At 39.0% G+C, this 20,493-nt stretch overlaps 1 protein-coding gene across 1 annotated transcript; it reads right to left on the reverse strand.

Annotated features, from left to right (window-relative positions):
* Positions 1 to 420: 420 nt before the first annotated feature.
* On the reverse strand, positions 421 to 15,797 carry LOC104249913 (purple acid phosphatase 25). The gene is given in 9 exon segments (XM_070151359.1): positions 421 to 567; positions 701 to 921; positions 1,019 to 1,088; positions 1,090 to 1,159; positions 1,253 to 1,481; positions 1,669 to 1,783; positions 12,585 to 12,680; positions 12,683 to 12,790; positions 15,654 to 15,797. Coding segments are annotated over 9 exon segments (1,200 nt in total).
* Between the last annotated feature and the right edge of the window lie 4,696 nt (positions 15,798 to 20,493).

A 20,493-nucleotide genomic window follows, 5' to 3' on the forward strand; every position in this document is an offset into this window, starting at 1 on the left:
CATTGAAGTGGATTGTCATTTTGTATGAGCCAAACTTCAAGAAGGGTTGATCAATTTGACTAATGTTCCCACCCATGCTCAATTGGCAGGCATCCTCACCAAAGCCTTGACTGGAGTTAGACATTGTGGGGTTCTCAGCAAGTTGTCAGTGCGGTCCTCACCTCCAACTTGAGTATTGAACTATATGTATTTATGTATTAGTAGTGATTAGTTGTAACTAATACACTAGTTAGTTAGAAGTAGTTGTGGCACGACGTAAGACACACGTGTGTCTATATATATATGTACATATCTAGAACCTTCTAATAATGAGAATATACAGTACATTTTTCATCTCTCAAATATCTGTAACTCTCTCTCTCTCATTTGTTCTCATGGAGATCATCACAGATCTCCATTGTTGCTCACCTTGAGCTCTCATCACATATTGAAAGAGAAGTCTAACCTATCAGCAATGCCTTCAATATTTCCACCATCCCCAATTGTTATGTATATAGGCGCGGAAGGATCTTCAGTTGGAGTACTCATTCCATTTGTGATGTTATACTTAACATTTGATACTCGCTCCTAGGAAAATGTCCATGTAATAAAAACTAAATCAACACTTATCTAGTTGTTGTTCTTTATTAATGGAATGTTGTACGTAATGTTTTGAGGATGAAAGTTATAACTATTTATAAGATAGAATTTAGAGGCATACTGAGCGTTCATAAGAATGAACATGTCCAGCAAACACCATATCAACCTTATTCTGAACAAACCAAGATTCAAACATCACTTTCATGCTTTCACCTTCCATGTAATGGTAGTAATTACTGTTGTACCACGGAAAGTAAAGCAGAACAATCAGCCATGGAGTCTCAGCTCTGTTAACCTTGGGAAATTCTTGCTCAAGCCAACTATATTGAGGAGTGTATTTACCTGAGTGCAACAGTATATTATGTAAGTTACTACACAAACTGAGAGTCTGAAAGTAATAGCAACAAATGCTCAAAGATTTAAGTTACTTAGTACTTACCATAGGCTGAATAAGACGATAGGACGATTATATAAGCTGATGCACGTTTGATGGAATACCAAAGAGGAGATCGATGTGCTCTTAAATGCCTTGAATGGTACATGAAACCTATGCATGTATGGCTTGAATGGGATATTTTCACCTAAAATACACACACACACTCGTAAATGTTACAAGGAGTTCCTCTCTATGTACTATTATTAACACATTGAATTATAAATGTAGAGAAGCATTTCAATCTCAGGAATGAAATCGAGTTCATGATTGCCAGCAGCAATAATCCATGGTTGATAGGCAGCACTGTTCTCAATATAGGGGCCAAATATATCCCATCTCCCATTGTCATGTAAAGGGTAATGATCAGCATATGATAGATCACCCACAAACAGCATAGCTTGACCTTTCGGGTTAGACAAATAATGCTCCAATATTTGATTTGAGTCAAAAGTTTGCCCCAAATCCCCTGCATTCAGGTTATTTCACATTGTTTTACCACAAAAGAAAGAGACAAATAGAGACGCGCTAATCTACAAATCCAGAACATCATAATTTAAACTTATAATGAGTTCAACCTTTAAAGATCTTAACACTGAACTGGATTTAGTTTAACCTATTATTCTCAGGCTACATTCAACCAGTTTAGTACTAACCGATAATGCCAAATGTGTAAGGAACATCTGGTCCAACTTTTGGCGGAGTTGTGAAGGAGATCAATCTCCGACTAGAATTGTGTTCTCCCAGTTGATAAATATATGTCACATTATACTGCATTTTGACAAAAAGTTGTATTGGGAAAAATTGAGTTTACATATTGAAGTGATTGATAGATGACATGTCATGACATGGAGGCTGGTCAAAGGATGATGATTAGCAAAGATGCACGAGTTGCAACAGATACGAGCAGAGGCACATGAAGAGGCACGAGCGGTTATTCAGAAGACTCTATGCTCGTACCTATTTAATCCAAAAACCAAGGAGAATGAATCTGACAGCACAAGAGAGTACATATACAGTATTTAATAAGCATTACATACTAAAAGCGTTAGGGATTCTGTATTGAATCACAATGATTATGTAACGTAGCATTTAATACCTTAATTGTCTATAATGATATTATTATGACAAAGGCATAACGTATAACTTGGATATACTTATAAAAGGAAGAGAATGAATCATTTGTAAGGACACGAAATACTATCTGAATATATTGATTTACTTTGTTTTCTTCTGATTATCTTATTATTGGCAAAATCACTTTCCATTATTCATTCTTTGATTATCAGTAACTCGTGTTCTTCTAAATTAAAGCTTTGACTAAAATTCCACTTTTTGGTTAAACAAATTGGTTCCGTTACCGGGAATCTGATAATCTATTCTTTCTTAGCCTAACCTTTTTTGTTGCATCAACTATGTCGAACATCAATGACAACACCCAAGGAAACCAAGGAAACCAACAACTCCAGGAGAATCCACAAGATGACCACATCCCAATCCCTTCTCCACAAAGCTCCCCTCGACGATCTCGAGAAGGCACTCCTGATAGATCTCATGCAAATGAAAATGCTCAATTCGAAAATGATGAAACTATCAATGAAGCTTTGCAAAAGCTAATCGCTCAATAGGTCAATAAAACTTTTGAGGCCTTTGTCAGCCAATTACTCGTTGCACCACCAACACCCACTCCAAATAATAACACTTTGGAGAACCCTCGTTCTGGGCTTGCTACTTCAGGTAGTGGTGGAATCCGCAGCGAGTCACGAGAAAGAGAACCAGGTAACTTAGTCAATTCTGATTTACAAAATTTAGTACTAACATTGCAGAAACAGCTCAAGGAGCAAAGTGACCGCATAGAGCAAATACCTGGAGTACCGCCCATAATCAAAGGGATACATATGGATAAATATTCACAACAACCTTGGAAGTCAAGTGCTTCTCCCCTCCCAATTCCAAAGAAATTCAAAATGCCCGATATTCCAAAATATGATGGAACAACTGATCCATGAGACCACTTGTCTGCATTCACAACCGGCGTAAAAGGCAACAACTTGACCAAACAAGAAATTGAATCAGTATTGGTCAAAAAATTCGGTGAAACACTCACTAAGGGAGCATTAACATGGTATTCCCTTTTACCCAAAAATTTCATAAATTCGTTTGCTGAGCTTGCAGATTCTTTCATCAAAGCACACTCTTGGGCTCAAAAAGTCGAAAAAGAATGGAAAATATTTTCAAAATCAAGCAAGGGGACTCAAAATTGCTTAGAGAGTTCGTGGACAGGTTCCAACGTGAAAGAATGACGTTACCGCTTGTACCTGACAATTGGGCAGCTATAGCCTTCACAAGTAATTTGAATGAAAAAAGCTCTAAAGCCACGAGACGATTCAAGGAAAGTCTTCGTGAATTCTCAGCAACAACGTGGAATGACGTTTATAACAGGTACAACATGAAGCTAAGGATAGAAGAGGATATTATCTTACGATCTCAAAAAGAAGAAAAGGTGAGTTCGAGATAGGCGGAAACCGAAAAAAGGTCTGGTAAAAATAGGTACGAACCATATATGCGTCCAGTAGGAAAAGATTCACGGTCAAAACAAGACAATCCAAGGTACAATAATAGGTCGAGGAATAGAGAGTCGGGCTTGTCATCAAGATTTGGGAAAGATTGAAACGAGCGAGAGTCACGGGATGATGATAGAAACTTGAAAGCAAGGTTTGGTGGTTATAATTTTAATGTAAGCACTTCCGAGCTCGTAGCTATTTTAAGAAGAATGGGTGATAAGGTACGGTGGCCAAAAAAAATAAGATCGAACCCAAACAGGCGTAACCCTGATCACTGGTGTGAATTTCACAATGATCACGGGCATAAAACGGCAAACTGTAGGTTGATGCAAGGTGAAATTGATCATCTATTAAAGCAATAGGTATCTCACTGAATTATTCAGTGAGAGAGGTAAGCAAGCATATATGAAGAATAGGCAGGAGCCCCCAAAACCACCTTCTCCCAAAAGGACCGTTAATGTGATAAGTGGAGTGAAGACATCAGCGGTGTGACATACATAGCAGCCAATAAAGTCTCCAAAGTTACAATTACCCACGGGAAGCGGGTGCGGCATGTCTTAGAAGAAGAAAGCATTACGTTTGATGATGCAGACGTGGATGGCGTACCACATAACGATGCACTGATAATATCTTTACTTGTACATGATACTAATGTGAAATGAGTTTTGATTGATCCAGGTAGTTCTGTGAACATTATTTTGCTAAGAGTACTACGTGAGATGCAAGCCGAAGATAAATTAATACCAAAGGCACATACTTTGTCTGGATTTGGCAATTCTAGTGTAGTGACGAAAGGGGAGGTAATACTTACAACATTCGCAGAAGGAGTTGTCAAGGATACAAAATTTTAGGTGATAGATATGGAGATGTCTTACAATATGATCCTTGGGAGACCATGGATCCACGAGATGGATGTCGTTCCGTCAACCTTGAACCAAGTTATTAAATTTCCATCACCATGGGGAATATGTCAAATCTGTGTGGATCAACATACATCTAGAAGCATCAATTCTGTAGTAGATTCAAGGACGGGAAATGAAGAAAAATAGCAATTATAGAATCAAGTTGAGGGTACCACAACACAAACCTCAACTGAACAAGGACGAACAGATGTGGACTCAAGGCCAGATGCCATTCAAGAACCAGAAGAAAATGAAAATATCAAAACAACGATTGAAGAACTGGAAGCTGTAATATTATTTGAACAATGGCCTGAAAGGAAAGTCTACGTAAGGTCCAATCTAAGCCAAGACATGAAAGGTAAGTTGATTGAATTTGTAAAAACTAACATAGATTGTTTTGCTTGGTCCCACTCTGATATGACAGGAATACCATCGGAGGTAATGACTCACAAATTAAATGAAGATCCATCGTATCCCCCTGTCAAACAAAAGAAGATAAAGTTAGGAACTTTAAAAAATTAGGTGATTCAAGATGAGGTTAAAAAATTATTAAAGATTGGGTCTATCCGTGAGGTAAAGTATCCTAATTGGTTAGCCAATACTGTTGTGGTACAGAAGAAGAATGGTAAGTGACGAGTTTGTGTAGATTACACAGACTTTAACAAAGGTTGTCCTAAAAATTCTTTCTCATTACCACATATAGATCAACAAATTGATGCTACTGCAGGGCATGAGTTGTTAAGCTTTTTAGATGCGTATTCAGGATATAATCAGATTAAAATAGATCTTGTGGATGAAGAAAAAAACTTTATTTATAACAAACAGGGGGACTTACTATTATAAAGTAATGCCCTTTGGTCTTAAAAACGCTGGTGCAACATATCAAAGACTGGTGACCAAAATATTTCAAGAACATTTGGGAAAAACCATGGAGGTTTATATAGATGATATGCTCGTTAAAACACAGCATTCAGGAGATCATATATCACACCAGTTTGATACGTTTCATATTTTACGAAAATTTAACATGAAATTAAATCCTGAGAAATGTGCATTCGCTGTTGCATCAGGCAAGTTTTTAGGTTTTCTTGTTTCTAACCATGGTATTGAAGTGAATCCCACACAGATTAAGGCCATTGAAGAAATTCCTGACATGCTTACAAGTAGAAAAGAAGTGCAGAGGTTGACAAGAAGAATTACAGCTTTGGGAGATTCATTTCTAAATCATCAGAAAAATGTTTTAAGTTCTTTTCAGCTCTTAAAAAGCAAGATCAGTTCGAATGGACTGAGGAATGTCAGCAGGCATCAAAAATTTGAAGGCATACCTGTCAAATCCGCCATTACTCGCAAAACCAAAGGCTGGGGAAAGATTGCTTATCTACCTTGCTGTCTTAGAAGTAGCGGTAAGTGATGTTTTAGTCCGTGAAAACCAAGGTAAACAATCTCTGATCTATTATGTCAGCAAATTTTTATTAGATACGGAGACACGATATCCTCAGTTAGAAAATCTAGCACTTGCATTAATCATAGCATTTAGAAAATTAAGTCCTTTATTTTCAGTGTCATCCTATCTCTGTAGTAACTGCTTATCCATTACGCAATATATTACATAAGCATGAGTTGTCAGGTAGGTTAGCCAAATGGGCTATAGAATTAAGTGAATATGACATCGTATACCAGCCTAGAACCGCGATAAAATCTCAAGTGTTAGCAGATTTTGTGGTTGATTTTAGCCAAGGAATGCAATTGGAAGCAGAAAAAGAATTGCAAGTGTTCAACGGCTCTAATCCGGGAATTTGGACCTTATTCACTGATGGTTCCTCTAATGTGAAGGGTGCAGGCTTGGGAATTGTTTTGATACCACCTACGGGTGAAACCATTCGACAAGCCATTAAATGTCATTCTATAACTAACAATGAGGCAGAGTATGAAGCTGTGATTGCAGGTTTAAAACTAGCACAAGAACTCAACATTAATCAAATTGTGATCAAAAGCGATTCACAGCTCGTAGTTAATCAAATGTTGGGGACTTATACGGCCAGGGAAGCACGGATGCAGCAGTACTTAGAGAAGGTACGGGATTTGATCAGGCAATTCCAAACCTAGAAGGTTATGCAAATATCAAAAGATGAAATGTCGAGGCGGACACCCTAGCCAATCTCGCATCTGCAGCAGACGTGGAAAGCAATGAAAATGCTTCCGTAATTCATTTGTTTCATTCAGTGCTCGATCCAGACAAAAATGAGGTAAATTTTAATAACTTAACCTGGGATTGGAGGAACGATATTGTTGCTTTTTTGCAGTGTGGAACCGTCCCTGAAGACAAGAAAAACGCTCACGCGCTTCGAAAAAAGGCTGCTCGATATTGTTTAAAGCAAGGCAATCTTTTTCGAAAAATGTTCGGTGGACCCTTAGAAAGGTGCCTCGGGCCTTCACAGACGGAATATGTAATGAGAGAGATACACGAGGGGCATTGTGGAAATCACGCCGGACGAAGGTCACTGGTAAGAACCATGGTTAGGGCAGGTTATTACTGGCCTAAAATGGAAGAAGAAGCGGAAACTTTTATGGCTAAATGTGATAAGTGCCAAAGATACGGTAATAACATGCATAGACCTGCAGAGTTGTTACATCCGGTCATTGTACCGTGGCCATTTATGAAATGGAGAATGGATATCGTGGGTCCACTACCACAAGCAAAAGGACAGGTAAAATTCTTGCTTGTACTTACTGACTATTTTACTAAATATGTGGAAGCAGGAGCATTCAAACAGGTGCGAGAAAAAGAAGTTAGAGATTTTATTTGGTGAAATATCATATGTCGATTCAGTGTGCCAAAAGATATCGTGTGTGATAATGGCCCTCAATTTATAGGCGCACAAATTACAGAGTTTTTTCAGAGTTGGCAGATCAAAAGGATTACATCCACACCTTATCATCCGGTAGGTAATGGACAAGCTGAGTCAACAAACAAAGTCATTATCAACAATTTAAAGAAGCGTTTGGAGGAATCCAAAAGTAATTGGCCAGAATTGTTACCTGGTGTTTTATGGGCATACCGCACAACAACAAAAACAAGTACGGGAGAAACACCATTTTTATTGGTTTATGGAGCTAAAGCTTTAATTCTAGTTGAGATAGGAGAGCCAAGCACAAGGTTTACACAAGCGTTAGAAGAGTCTAATGGAGAAGAAATGCACATAAATCTTGATCTACTTGAAGAATAAGGAGAAACTGCATTAATAAGAATGGCAGCACAAAAGCAGGTCATAGAACGATACTACAATCGAAAAGCATGCCTAAGTTTCTTCAAGATTGGGGACTTCGTGCTCAAAAAGGTTTTTCAATCTACGAAGGCAGCCAATGCGGGAAAATTAAGTCCAACCTGGGAAGGACCCTACAGGATTTATGATATTGCAGGGAAAGGAGCATACGAACTGGAAACAATGGATGGCAAGATACTGCCTTCACATTGGAATGCTGTTCATTTGAAGAGATACTATTTCTAAGGAATACCCGCGGTCAGATATCTATGTTTTAAAATTTTATTTTTGAATTGTTAAAATTTTATTAACGATTTTAGATGATAGGAAAAAACGCTAGCCCCGTACTAAATGATAAGTCACGACCTGCAAGGCACGTGGAATAAATTAAACTTCCCGGTCTATGGTTACAATTATTCTTATAGAAATTCAAACAGGTTAAGCAGTCTTCATCTATAATCGCACCTCCGAGTCTAGTATATTTTTCCTTTTCAGGGAAAGGACCAAATGAGAGGAACAATCAAGTGCTCGAGGCTTCATACTTCAACGCTCAAATACTTGGGAGACTATATAATATACACAGGCATGTGTATAAAGAAGGCAAAGAGGTTGGGAAATAATCAAAGATCAAGCTTGAAAAGTTCACTCATTGAATGAGTCAAGTGCAGAGCAAAGTCACGAGCTAAGGCCAAAGAGAAACCTTACCATAGTTAGGGTAAAGGCAATGTACTGAAACGGGTTATAAATAAAAACCTTGTGTCTATTTTTCTTTTTTAAATATGTTATAAGAAAAACAGTTACGAGAAAGTAATAGATGTAATTCAAATACATGTAAAGTGTTATTCAAAACTAGACAAAGTTCATTAAGTGTCGAATATAAAAGGGCCCTCTTTTATAAAATTCATGATTAATTTAAGTATTCATGAAGTTAACAGAAGCATTTTTGAAGAATAAAAATGCAAGTTATTCAGTAAGTCCTTAGAAATAAAGGCAAGAATAAACAAAACAGAAGTTCAAATAGTAATGTAAACTTCTTAATATTAGAAAGTTTAGACTAAGTATGAACTTAGTCATAAACCAAAAATTATTTATACATATTGCCTCATAAAAGGTCTGGGGACTTAAGTTTCCAAAACAAACCCTCAAATGAGACCAAAGGTTATAACCACATTTCACCAAAAAGAAAAAAACACAACACAAAGGAGTTCAAATAAACTTTTCGTTGATTTGATGAAGGTACTGAAGCAGGGACCTCAACAGCAGCGGGCTCAACTTGGCTTGAAGGAGTGGGGATACCCGTATCAATTTCAACATTTTCAAAAGCTTCGGCTACGGGAGAAGAAAAATCTTGGTTTTGCTGAGCCTTCTCAATAGTCTCTTTGATCTTGGCTAACTCAGATTCGAAGTTAAAATTCTCTTGGCTAGCTTCAACAGGGTATCGCGGAGAGAATTCAAAAACGCCCAACTCACTTCAATGGCAGATTTATCTTCAAGGATCTCATAGTCTCTTTCCCAATCAGCAATTTCATTTTTTAACTTTTTATTTTCAGCCAAGGTAGATTCATAAGAAGCTTGAAAAGAGGCGTGGGAATGTTTTAAAGAACAAACCTTATTAGAAGATACCCGGAGGTCTTCTTGAGTTTGGGTCAAATTTTGCACAAGTTCACCAGCATTTGCTTCCTTCTCTACCAAGAGAGACTTCAACTCTTTGATCTCTTCACTTGCCTTAGAAAGCTGCTCGAAAAAAGAGGTTTCAAGGCGAGCCTTCTCCTTATCTGCTTGACTTGAGGAAGCCTTTTCAACTGTCAATTCCGAAGTCAAGGTCCGCACTTGCTGTTCCAAGGTACTCTTACTTTCTTCTAAGAATTCCACATCAATCTGAAGACTTTCATACTGATCCTTCCAATTATACGCCTCCAATTGATAATCACGCACTAATTACTTTGAGAGAGTAACCCTTCTCATCATCTCCGTGCCGATGAGGTTGGCCTAAAAAAGAAGGGAAAGAGAAAGAAATGAGAATCCTGAAGATAGAAAAATGGCAAAGTAAAAGTTTGAAGAAAGGAATAGCTTCACAAAAGCATGCACTATCTCATTCATCAAGGTCAAAGAACTATGGCAGTCTAGCATAGCTCTCTCAATAGGACCAATTAAAGGCTTTAGCCACACGTCATCTTGACCTGATTTCCTTAAAAGGTTACCCTCAACGGGGACTTCAATAGTAACTTGCCTCATAGCACCACTCCTACTTGAGGAATCAACCTTAGTACGATGAACGGGTAGAGGGGGAATTGTTGAAGAATCAATAGTAGAAGCAGTAAAAACAGCCTGGGGAGGAACGAAAACAGCCACGATCGGTAAGGAAGGAGTCACAGGAATGGGAGTAGAAAAAGAAGCCAGGGGTGCTTCATCAGAAATTGGACCTAAACCATGAGTAGCAGCGGGAACATCATCAACATCATCAGGGATCACTACCGGGGCTTCAGCAGACTCGGTAAGAGGAATAGAACGGCGAGGGGATGCTTCTGCTTCATCATCGGAAATAATACGTCTACGAGCCCGTGGCCTTGTTATCAAGGAACCCCCGTCTTCATCTTCTTAGGAGTCTTGGTCATCAATGGCTTTTCTTTTCGATGAAGAGCCCAAAATTATTTCTTGGGCCCTTTCCAAAGAAATACGAGAAGTCGCAACCGCCTCGGCACTAATCCCTCAAACTACAAATCCTGATAGAAAGAAGGATTAAAATAAGTTCAGGAAAAGACATTGAGGAGTTAAATAAAAACTCTTAGTAAAAGAATTTTTCCTTACCATGACTTTTTACTTTCCAACCAAAGCGGTGAGAAAGATTTTTCCAAGATCTACCCTCCACTGGGGCTATATTCAGCAACTTTCCTACCCAATCGCGGAAATTGGAAATTTCTTCAACAATTCTCATGGTTGTTGGAAAAGAAAAGCAAAATTAGAATAATAATCTTCAAAACTGAGGAAAAAGGTACGAGACAGTTACTGAGAAGAAGACTCACGTGCAAAATTCCACTTCTTAGAGAATGGAACATTTTCATCAACCACTAAATCAACAGTGGGGGTAGCAACAAACCTGGCATACTAGTCACGGTCTCTGTCATCTTCGGGGCTAACTAGAACTCTTTTGCTCCTTGCTACTAGTGTAAAAACACCACTGGGAAAGAGTCTGGGTGAGTAAAGATGGATTAGATGGGACAAAGTAAAAGGCACACTGGCCATATTGCTTAAATGCCTCAAACAGGCAACAGCACTTCATACTATTGGGCCAATTTGACTTAATTAAACATCGAAGAAATGACAAAACTCGAGAATAATAGGATCATAGCAGGTTTGAATCCTAATGTGAAAGGGTACGTATAGACAAAGGAAAATCTGGTTAAGTAGGAGGTGATTCTTTGATTTGGATTGGGAATAATGATAGGAAAGTCACGACTCCAATAACAGTCATTACGAACTAGAGAAATTAGACCTTCTGTGATCTGAGTTGGATAGATATCAGCACGATCTAAAGAGGACACTTGATTTCTCAAGGACTCTCTATCATTATAGAAAGATAGTTCAGCAGGAACAATTTCATCCACTGTGGGTTCACGAACAGGCTCAGAGGGTTCTTTTCCTTTAGAAGAAGATCTTTGAGAAAAAGAACCTCTAGTTCTAAAAGCAGGACTGGAACTAGACGAAGGAAGAGAAGTACCATGCAGAGATGAAGATCCTAAATTACGAAGCTTACCCCCTCTTCTACTCCTACTGGGGGCATTAGGGAAGCTATCAACTATGGGGACCCTTTTAGGGTTAGGGTTTGATGAAGACATGATAGTACGAGGAAGAAGCAAACAAAGATTCGAGAATTGGATATTCAGAGAACTTTATGTGGTAAAGACAAAGAAGAAAACTATATTTATACTGAGAAGCAACCATCAAAGGAAAATTTATAATGATGGAAAGGTCATAATGAGAACTGACGCTTCGTGATTAGTGAATGTGTGAAAACAGCCCTAAAAAGCATTGCAAAGTTGCAAAACCCGTAAAAAGGTGCCACGTGTGAAAAGCATTAAATGGAAGTGACAATTGAAGCTTCAATTCTGTCATAGCATTAGTGGTGACAAAACTTCCCGCTTTAATGAATTTCACTTCCCAAATATTCAATTGATGAATAAATGGCAAGTGAAGGGACTATCTGCATTGGGAAAAATTGAGTTTACATATTGAAGTGATTGAAAGATGACGTATCATGACATGGAGGCTGGTCAAAGGATGATGATTAGCAAAGAGGCACGAGTTGCAACAGATACGAGCAGAGGCACATGAAGAGGCACGAGCAGTTATTCAAAAGACTCAACGCTCATACCTATTTAATCCAAAAATCAAGGAGAATGAATCTGACAGCACAAGAGAGTACAAATACATTATTTAATAAGCATTAAATACTAAAAACGTTAGGGAATCTGTATTGAATCACAATGATTGTGTAACATAGCATTTAATACCTTTAATTGTCTATAATGGCCTTATTATGACATAGGCATAACGTATAACTTGGAGAAAGCTATAAAAGGAAGAGAATGGATCATTTGTAAGGACACGAAATACTATCTGAATACATTGGTTTACTTTGTTTTCTTCTGATTATCTTATTGTTGGCAAAATCACTTTCCTTTATTCATTCTTTGATTATCAGTAAGTCGTGTTCTTCTAAATTAAAGCTTTGACTGAAATTCCACTTTTTGGTTAAACAAAAGTAAAACCAAACTATCTCAGAGAATCAAAAATAGCAAAGGCATAAATACTTTGTTACTATAAGAATTCGAATTATATATACCTGTCGTTTGATTGTGGCATGATGAATATAACCAGAAATGTAGTTATAGTATTTATAAGACGTAATCTTAGCGTGAGCCTTGTGTTTGTGATGATGTGCTTAGCACCTGCTTTCCAGTAAGTCTCAAATTTTGACTTGCTCTCTAGTGGAGTTACCCATGAAACAATCACACTTTGTCCTGCATGATCTCCTTGTGTTATATGAACCTGCATATTCCATCCACTCAAACGTCAATTTATGCAACAAAAAAAATATACTACATTATTTCTTAATCATTTTGTGACAATGATTCTTAGCCGAGGGTTTATCAGAAACAACCTCTCTACCTCCACAAGGTAAGGGTAAGGTCTACGTACACATTACCTTTTCCAGATCGCACATGTAGAAAAATGAGCGACTTTATAGTCCAAATCATGGGGCACGTGAACCCATGGTCTCTCCGTCAAACTAGGTATTTTATATATGTATTTTCTAGAATTGACCTAATGTTATCTGTTGTTATCCACCTGTCACACCTCCTTTTTCCCGAGGGAATAGGGAGTTTTTCCAATTAAAGTGACATTATTCGAAATGAGATTCTTTATTTATCAGAGTTGCCACTTGGGATAATATTATGGTTTCCCAAGTCACCGATTTATTTTAAAATCCCATCGAAAAAATTTGACTCTATTTATGGTCCGCAAACACAAAAGACCGGGTAAAGAATTTTGTTAACCCGGGAGAAGGTGTGAGGCATTCCTGGATTCCGTGGTTTTAGCACGATCGTTTTACAATTATACCTGGCTTAATTACTTGGTTATTACATGTTTTAGACCTATGCGTATTGACCTATTTACCGCTTTTATTGCATATTTAAAACCGCTTCAGGTATTTATGAAATTATTTTAGAATAAGTTACGATGGCGTACACTTGCCATTTTGTGCATACCGCAAATCGTGCTACGTAAAACATTATCGGTTCCAAACTAGAACTACTATAGAGTAGCAAGGATGGTTGATGCAATTCTACCCAACAAAGGTCGGGATCGAATCCACAGGGAGTTAATTATTTTGGAGTTAGGTTTAATCCGAGTAGAGATGCGAGTTTTGCTCTTAGTTGTACTTCCACAAATGGTTGGTTTTGTTTTCTACTTCTACCTCTATTCTATAACATGCAATAGTTAAAACTAAGTACAATAATTTTGTTGGTTGTTTTCAAAGATTTAAAGGGACTAGGGTAGTAACTTCCGCGTAGGTGGATATCTAACGAGTATTGAGAATTCAGGGCAAGATTGTTATGATTGGGGTCATGATATAACCATCACACATAAGTGCTCACTCTATACCTCTCGAAAGTTTGAGTGACTTTGCCCAATTTAGCTTTCTCAAGTCCAAATGAGTGTTCATGCATAACAAATGATATTGGCTCAAGTTGGGTATTACTATCTCAAGGTTTAACCCTTTAATTGGGGCTATCAATCACTTGAATTCACCCAAATTCCTTGTTAGCCTATTTTTTGTTGACTTAGTCCCTCTTTCTCAAAAAGAGTCTAAGTCATAAAGGCATGAATCAGTGTTTGCAATCACCAATTCTACAATTAAAGCAAGAATTAGGCTAAATATCAATAACCCATAAACAATTAAGCCCTAACATTCAAGACCCACTAAATATCCGCACTAGGATTGGGTCACAACCCTAGCTATAGGTTTAGTTACTCATGAAACCAGCAGAAATCAAAGATAAAATCCATAATGCTATATTAAAAGATGAAAATCTAAATTTATAAGGTAAATCTTATACAAAATTGCCCAAATAGGAAAAACTAGTCGTCTCACGTGTTCAGCAAAACATAGCCTAACCTAAAAATGTGAAAAAGATCTATTTATACTAGGCTGAAATTTTCGGACAAAATGCCCCTGCGGAAGTTTTGCGGACGCGTAATTCTGACCGCATCCGCGCTTGAGCTATCGCAACCGTGTAATAATGATCGTGGTCCGTATTTCTCCATATTTGAATTTGGATTGGGACCTGTTTCACGGACAACGTAAAGTCCACCGCGTCCACGTGAGCTTAATTTGCGGACGTGTAATTTGTACGCAGACCATGTTCTTCAGTCAAACTTAACTTACAGGACCTCTGAACCTCGAAGTACACTCTCAGCAAAAATACCATCACGGCCGAACCATATATTCCGCAGCCACGCTTTTCCATCGCGGTCAGCAGTCAATATTGTGCCCAAAAAACCTCTCTGAATCTCACTTTCGTGGGCCGCGTATTTGTGGCCACCTCAGCAGTGGTCCTTACGCGGCTGCTCTTTTCTACCGCTATTAGTGCTCATGTCCCAGCTTTGGATTTATGTAAATTTGACTCCTTCATGAGTTGATTATAGCTTCTTTGCCTCATTTTGTCCAAACCCTGCAAGCAAGCACATTAAGTCAGTTTTTGGGAATACCTTTACGTATTTTTTACCCAAAACTAAAGCAAAAGAGAGCACATAATAGGGTAAAATTCATAGTTATCAACTCCCTCAAACTTAAGCTTTTGCTTGTACTCAAGCAAACAAAGTAATTTCCACCTCCACAAGAAAAAGAAAGGAAAATTTCAGCTGTCCTAAGGTGACTTGATCAAGTTGACTTGATCAAGCATCAATTGGGACTAATAATTACCCTCAACACAAATGCATTATCAACAACACACAACCTTTTAAGTACCATAGTTCTAGTGCGACACAAGAGCATCAAGAGTTGACTTTACTCACCAAGGAAGCTCGCTCTACTACGTAGGTCATTGTGGAACTCAAACACTTTCTCCTCTACTCTCTATAAGCAAATCTCACTTAAGAATTGAAGCATTCAAAACAAGGATTGTGAAGAAGTACACTCATCTCTCACAAGGGAATGTCACAAGTCCGGCTTTAAGTACCATAAGCTTGCCCCTTATGTGAATCACCACTAATGTAAGCTTACTCAACTCGAAATCCTATAGGGCTTTTGCGAGAATGTAATTAAGGCTTTTGGATCAAGGTAGGATATATCGGTCTATGAAGGTTCATCTTTCCTTAAGCACTTCATTTTCTTATTTCGGCTCACACTTTCTTGACTCTTTGAGTTATTTTCTTCTTCCTTAGGGGAACTAGATAGACACACTGTCACTTTTTCGTGTTCATGACAATCATTTTCTCCTTTTCTAAGCATTCCAAGCCTTTCATTATTGCTTTCATTGAATCCCTTCATTTTTCTATACTATTCACTTTCTTTTTGACTTTTTGGCTTTTCTTTCTTTTCTTTTGCCTTCCCTTTTCTTCATTTTGTACCTTTTATCATTTTCACATTCTTCACCTCTCGCTCCAAGCTTATGCTTTTGCTAATTGTGCTAAGGAAAGATCGGGTGCCAAGAAAGGATCATTATAAAACGGATAAAGGCTTGTATCATGGTTATTGAAAGAACAAGGGCTTCGGCTCAACGGGGTTGACTAGGGATATCATATTTGGTGGGCTATGGATGCTTTCAAGTTTCAAGTTGGATCAAGGAGAGCCTATATTCATTTCTCAAGTTGAGCTACACTTAGAGTTTCGCCTAGACAAATATTCAGGGCAAGTTCTAGACTTATTGGCACGGGACTTGGACTTGCAATTCAATACCTCACCTTACAAGCTATTGGATTGTTAAAGAGGACAGAGTTGAGGGCCCACAACAACCCTAGCTAAGATTGAGCAACACAAATGGTTCCAAGAAGCCACTCGATGATTGCTTAGTTAACACAAGAGTTTAAAGGCCACAACTAGAACTATTCTTTGCCAATCAACTTGTTTCCAACCATAAGGTCAAAGGTAAATGTGTTAGGCCCAAGTGAAGCTTGACTGAGACACTTTTATTCATTACTACTATTTACACAAAAACATAAAGAAAATAGACTCAATCCCGTAAGAAGGTTGTCACACCATCCATCGTTGGGAAGAGCCACCCGGTTCACACAACATCCACCTTTGGAAAGAACTGTAACATTAAGAAAACCAAAGGCTTATTGATCACGAAGCTAAGAACTCAAAAAGAAGCTACTAAAGGAAATGAAAAGCTAAGCTATTAAGGAAAAATAACACAAGAAGTTATAAAGTAAACTACGGAAAGTAAAATGAATATGTACAATAATGAAAAGAAAACGAATATATACAGAATGGGAATGAATATATACATGGAATGGTAAAGTTATATACATACCAAAAATGAAAAATAATGAAAGTGAAAAATGATGATAAGTAAAAATAAAGAAAAATAGTATCATAATTATTACATACCAGTCATCAAATCAAAATAGGACCACCCCCTCAAATAAAAGCTAGCATTGTCCTCAATGATAAAAGCAAAAACAAGATCAGGAGAAGGGTTAGAGAGTAAAAAAAATGCCCTGTGTGGTCTACATTAGGTCCTGCGCATCAGTGGAGTCCTCGGACTGCATAGGATTAGAAGCTCCCACCGGGTCCTCTAACTGGATCTCCAAATCTGACTGGGGTACTACCGGGTTGCGGAGCATCTAGATCATCTCTGTAGCAGTCTATGTAGTGGCAACCGGCTCCTCAGATTGGCCAACTGCTGGTGCCTCATGTTTTGTTGCCTGTGCTGCTGTGACGTGCTTCTCGAAGAGTAAGTCTAGTTGGATGTCTCCAGCAGAGGCGAGCCTCTCTACATCCTTCTTCAGCTGCACACTAACTCCTTTGAGGCCCGAGTCTTCTTCATCTTTTTGACTTGCTTGCCTAGATCCTGCATAACTTTTCCATGAGTCGCCAAAGTGTCCATGATTTTCTTTTGGTTGTCCAAGAGCTTCTTCTGGTTGTCTAGAAGCTCCTTCAATGACTCCTCCACTGATGAAGGCACAGCTGACTGTGTTGCTACTACACTGGATAAGACAGTCAGCTTTGATGTAGCTGCCTGCATCCAGTTAATAATACTAGATAAAGTCTGGGAAAGCCGCAGTGCTATCTGGGGATAGGCAGAGGAATATGGCACAGACAATGATATGGTGACGGACGACCCGGATGAAGGAGGAGGTACGACAACTGAAGATCCCCCTGTTGTGGAAGGCTTTGACCCGGTGGCCCCTATCCCTGGCTCTTCAGACTGGCCAGTGGAGATAGCGGCTTTACCCTTTACTTTAGGGTTGTCTTGTCCTTTGGTGCTATACTAGGAGAAGGGCTGCTTTGGCTTGGTCTTGGTGTCATAATTCTTCTTCTCAACTCCTTGGTCCTCAAAATACATGGTGAGGAAATTGGAGTAGGGGTAGGATCTTTCGTCCTTTCCAATTGCCTTTGTGATGTTATAGTGCATGAGGTTCCCCACATTGATGGGATAACCCACCATGATTGAGGCTATCAAGACCCTTCGAGTAAGATAGAGGACACTGTCATGATGACACGGATCCATCCGGCTGCACACAAAGGTGGGACCACTCTTTGGCTTCAAAGCTGAGGGTGTTTCTGGCTATTGGGAACCCAGTTGTGAGCCATGCCAGTGTTGTCCCTAGAGCTAATATCTCTGCCAACCATGAACGGGCTGTTTCACCAAGTGCTAGTTTTTCCAAATACTGCATATCTTCCATATTCTCGAAACCAGCATAATCATTCAACGTGTGGCCATCAAATTGGATCCTCAAATTCCGGACCTTTGTCATAGTGGTGCCCATTTTGATGTGAGCAAAGTTTGCATAGAATTCCTTGACAAGATATTCATTGGCACCCGTAACCTTGCTGGTGAACCATTTCCACCCTACTCTCTCCTCAAATTGCCTTTTTACATTTGGATTGTGGGGAAGGAGGTCTCGCTCTATGAATTGCCTCTCAAGGGTGAGTGACCTCTAGGGCCACCATTCTTGGAATTTCTGGTAGGCTAATTCACGCACAAATCTGTGCTGCCACACCTCCGGTTTTCTTGACCTTTCCAGACTCCCAACAATAGTATCACCCCCTCTCCCATCATCCGGGACCTCGTCATCAACGATAAAAACAACCCAGTATAATCCCACTTAGTGGGGTATGGGGAAGATAGTGTGTATGCAGACCTTACCCCTACCCTAGGGTAGAGAGGCTATTTCCAAATAGACCTCCAACATCCTTCCCTCTAAGAACTTCCCACTTTGCTCTTGGGGAGACTCGAACTCACAACTTCTTGGTTGGAAGTGGAGTTTCTTACCATCAGAGCAACCCCTCTTGTCATCATCAACATCAATAGGAGCAGGGGTAGCAGCTGGTGAGGCCGGAGTTGCAGCAGGTGGGGAAGAGGATCCCGAAGCTTTACTATCTTCCTCTAAGCCATCAAACGACCCAAAAGAGGAGGTAGGTTCATCTCGTAACTGGTATTTCTCCTCTAACTGTGTGGGGATATGAGTAGGCACAGAATCTCCTTTCAAAGCTTCCCGAGAAGGGACATACTCACTAGTGTATGAGTGGTTAGTTGCTCTATCCGCAGCTTTGATGGCAGCTCTCATCTTGCCAATTGATTTTTGGACTGCTAGGGGCATTTTGGTTTTTCCTTTAACCCTGCCTTGGGAGGGTTTTGCCCTCCCTTTAGATGTATCTCCTCGACCTCTAGATCAGACCATTATCTGCAGCAAACAAGCAAAGAAGGATAGTTAGAACAAAGCTTCAAACATGTTAAAACAAGGCAGTTGAAACATAGAAACTATTTATCAGAAAAAGTAACTGCGGACCGCGAACTTATCTACACACAGTTCCCACAAATTAGGAAATGCGGACCGCAAAAAAGTGGATCGTGGACCGCAAAATTCAAACAGTACGGGCATTGACTAACGTATGTAACCTAGGGTTTTCACTAAGTGCAAATATTTGTGCAATTACAAGCATAGTTAATAACCCTATCTCCCATTAGGCATGCAAAATAATTACCCACATGAATTTTTAGCATCAATTTGAAAAAATGGCAAGTAATTAACCATAATTAAAGAAAAAAAGTAAAATACAGATGAAAGAAAATAAAGAAATAAAATTAATACAAGAATTTGAGCATACCAATTGTGAGATTTGTAGTAGAAAACTAACTCTTGATTAGTAACAATTGAGATTGAAAGCCAAAGAAATGATGATGAACAATGCTATATTTCAGTGGGAGTTTAGGGTGAGAAAAGGGTAAAAGGCCTAGGGACCTTCTATTTATACTTAGTAGATGGACCCCACAACTTACCTGAACGCGACCGCAAAATTCTACAGCGGTCCGCGTTCTTTTACCTGATGTAGAGCCTTTTCAGAAACATATCCACTGAGAGCGGAAAAATAGGTGCGACCGCATAAGATCAACATGAATCACGAAGTAACGACCGTGCACACGAATACAACTTCAGAGAGTTGATATTCTATACTTTTCAAGTCCGTGTCCACCGATAAATTGTGCCCCCGCGAAAAGCTCTCGCAGACCGTGATATTTTGAGTGTGGTCCGCATAATTCCCACACTTAGGCAAATTTTTCCCGCAACAATCCTACACTGCACAAACAATTCCTTTACAAAACTTACAACCAGTTAGTTCAAAAGAAAGCCTAATCCAAGGAGAAAAGCAAAAAAGAAAGAAAAACACATGGGTTGCCTCCCAAGAAAAGCCTAATTTAACGTCGTGGTACGACACATGTTACCATCATTCACTTGAAATGGATCAATGCTACCACATGGCTATCATCAAACTTGCCAAGATAGTGCTTCACTCGGTGCCCATTAACTCTGAAGATTTCACCATTTTTGTTTTTCAAATCAAGATCACCAAACGGAGTTGCGTGCATCACTTCAAAAGGTCCACTCCATTTTGACTTGAGCTTTCCCGGAAACAGACATAACCGAGAGTTGAATAGAAGAACCAAGTCACCCTCCTTGAATTCCTTGTTTCGGGCATATTTGTCATGTAAGTACTTCATCTTGTCCTTATACAAGGA

Source organism: Nicotiana sylvestris, chromosome 7 (genome assembly GCF_000393655.2).
Source record: "Nicotiana sylvestris chromosome 7, ASM39365v2, whole genome shotgun sequence".
NCBI classification, from domain to species: Eukaryota; Viridiplantae; Streptophyta; class Magnoliopsida; order Solanales; family Solanaceae; genus Nicotiana; species Nicotiana sylvestris.